Below are 2,500 nucleotides of genomic sequence, written 5' to 3' on the forward strand. Positions count from 1 at the left end.
CATATCTTTACACGACAAATCATGACGATTATAGCATTGATAGATTCCTCTCACCCTCTACAATCCAGATATATTGAAATTATACAGCTGATGAAACACTCTCAGTAGTAACAAACTTGTCCCCAATACTCTATCCTGCCATACATACTTGGAGGATTCTTTGTTTTCCTGGGGGGAGGGCAGGGGTTGAAGGGGGGTGCACGTCCCTGCATTCAGCACTATAGCGAGGTATTAGCCTCATTATGTCATTGTATTAGTGTTAGTTAACCCCACAATTTTGCTGGTTCTTTTTATGCCCTCCCCTGCTATCAGGTAAAGAATATGGGGGTTTAGGGTGGGGTGGGGGTGTCTGCGGCATAATTCCTACACACGTCTGCACTAGAGGATGAGAGGAATCCAATCGATACCAAAATCGTTGCGATCAGGTATGCAAAGGTATTGTGAAATATTACCCTCACCTGCTTACCTTCTCCCATGGGTTTTTTGGAAATATTTTCTTTTATCTCATATTTCTATTAGTAATGTCCTTAACATTATAGTAATCATAATAATAATAACAACATCAGTATGGATAGCATATGTAAAAAAAATAAAATACAGAAAACCGAAGGAGAGATTATGAATGGTTAAGCACTTGTGGAACCACCCATGTGTAGAGATGTTTCACAAAACTTGATCATTTGAGGCAGCTATGAGCCGGTTCTTGTATCATAAAGACACATGATTACTGTATTGTATAGGATGTACAATACTGTATTCAGATTGCCGTAGATTGATGATACACCCAGGAAATTATATCTTCAAATCAGAGATCATTTCAAGCTCCTTCATAACAGAATCACAGTTTATATTTTTATTTTAGGTAGAAATTAAGCTTTTTTTTATATACATTTTGACTCCTGTCACTTAACCAAAACCCCAATTTTTCATGGGTCCTTCAAGCCTTTGGGAGAAGGAGTAGGGTTGTTTATTTTAATTGTGTAGATTTGCACAGAAGATGAACACCAGATATGTTCTGATCACATCCGGCTATATTAGGTATTCTATATCCATCTATAATGTGATCGGGTTCATCATTCCTGAGACCCTGAGGTGGACCAGTTCTCTCCCCAACATACTCCAGGCATACCATGGCCAGTTATGAGGATTTTGTACTTTTATTAGGGGCATTGAGGCTTGCCTCTTTATCAGCTAATTTGGTTATCCTGGTCCATTAATTCTGAACACTACTACTAACCAAATTGTCAATACCTACTGTCACTTTAGTACAGTCCAAGTCACCCACCAAGGTCATTACTCAACCCAAAGAAAATATTCTTCCTCTTCCACCATCTTTCACTCCATCTCCTTCACCTTCAGTCTTCTTCATCTACTGCCCACTCCTCCCTTATTAATACTCTTTAGCCTTATTGTCCTCCTCTCCACACTAATACTTCAGTCAATATCACTTCCTCTTCCACAAGACCCTATCCTTCTGCTAGCTCCATCTCTACAAACTTTTTCTATATACATTTGAATAAATATTGTCAGATAGATAGATGGATGGATAGATGTACATATCTATGGATGTGTATATGTATATGCATAGGTACATGTATATGTTATGTATACTGTTTATACATATGCATATGCATATATATGTGTGTGTGTGTGTGTGTTATGGCTATAGGAACAAGCATTCTTCTCCCTAACCTTTGACCTTTAATTGACACAGCAGCCACAGGGACTGATTTTGTCTTATAGCAGAGCTTGTTTACCTTTTCCAAAGGAAAGTGTTTGTGGAGCAGGTGGGTTAGGCTATAGGCTACACTTCATAGTCCCCCCCCCCCCCCCACAGAAAGATTTACTGTGAGACTGATCTGCCTTCGCACTGACCTTTCCACAGTGAGCCAGCCGAGAGCATGGGCGACGTGCAGCTATGGGTGCGGCCAGAGGTAATGGAGCTGGGCGTGCTCCCCATCTTGCCGCCAGACAAAATTTCAATTGAGGTAAGTGAGGGAGGGTTTGGAGAGGCCATTGGCTGGGGATGGAGTATATGGTGGGGGGAGGGGGGGAGCAGGGATACATGTATAGTGGCTTATGGAGTAAGAGTTCTCTCTCTCTCTCTCTCTCTCTCTCTCTCTCTCTCTCTCTCTCTCTCTCTCTCTCCCTCTCTCTCTCCCTCTCTCTCTCTCTCTCTCTCCTCTCTCCTCTCTCCTCTCTCTCCTCTCTCTCCTCTCTCTCTCTCTCTCTCTCTCTCTCTCTTGTTATTGCTCCTCCCCCCCCCCCATCTCTCTCTCTCTCTCCTCTCTCCTCTCTCTCTCTCTCTCTCTCTCTCTCTCTCTCTCTCTCTCTCTCTTCCCACCCCCCCTTTCCACCCCCTTCCCCCCTTTCACTCTTCCTCTCTCTCAGTCTATTAATCTCAAAGATTTGTCTCTCTCCTCCCTCAAAATCAGATGCTGTCACGACTGCTGCAGTACGCACGAGACCTGGGAGAACGCGGCTACCCAAAAATGAGCTA

The 2,500-nt window shown here is 42.9% G+C and overlaps 1 protein-coding gene across 3 annotated transcripts in view; it reads left to right on the forward strand.

The window, feature by feature from the left end:
- LOC119589871 (TBCC domain-containing protein 1-like) overlaps positions 1 to 2,500 on the forward strand; it is a 15,897-nt gene that overhangs the window by 945 nt on the left and 12,452 nt on the right. For all 3 annotated transcript variants that reach the window (XM_037938500.1, XM_037938501.1, XM_037938502.1), the window contains 2 exons: positions 1,886 to 1,988; positions 2,436 to 2,500. The exon at positions 2,436 to 2,500 is cut by the window's right edge and continues 31 nt beyond it. In XM_037938500.1, coding sequence (XP_037794428.1) covers positions 1,886 to 1,988; positions 2,436 to 2,500 — 168 coding nt within the window. The remainder of the gene's footprint in view (positions 1 to 1,885; positions 1,989 to 2,435) is intronic.

Source organism: Penaeus monodon, chromosome 26 (assembly GCF_015228065.2).
Source record: "Penaeus monodon isolate SGIC_2016 chromosome 26, NSTDA_Pmon_1, whole genome shotgun sequence".
Classification (NCBI taxonomy): domain Eukaryota; kingdom Metazoa; phylum Arthropoda; class Malacostraca; order Decapoda; family Penaeidae; genus Penaeus; species Penaeus monodon.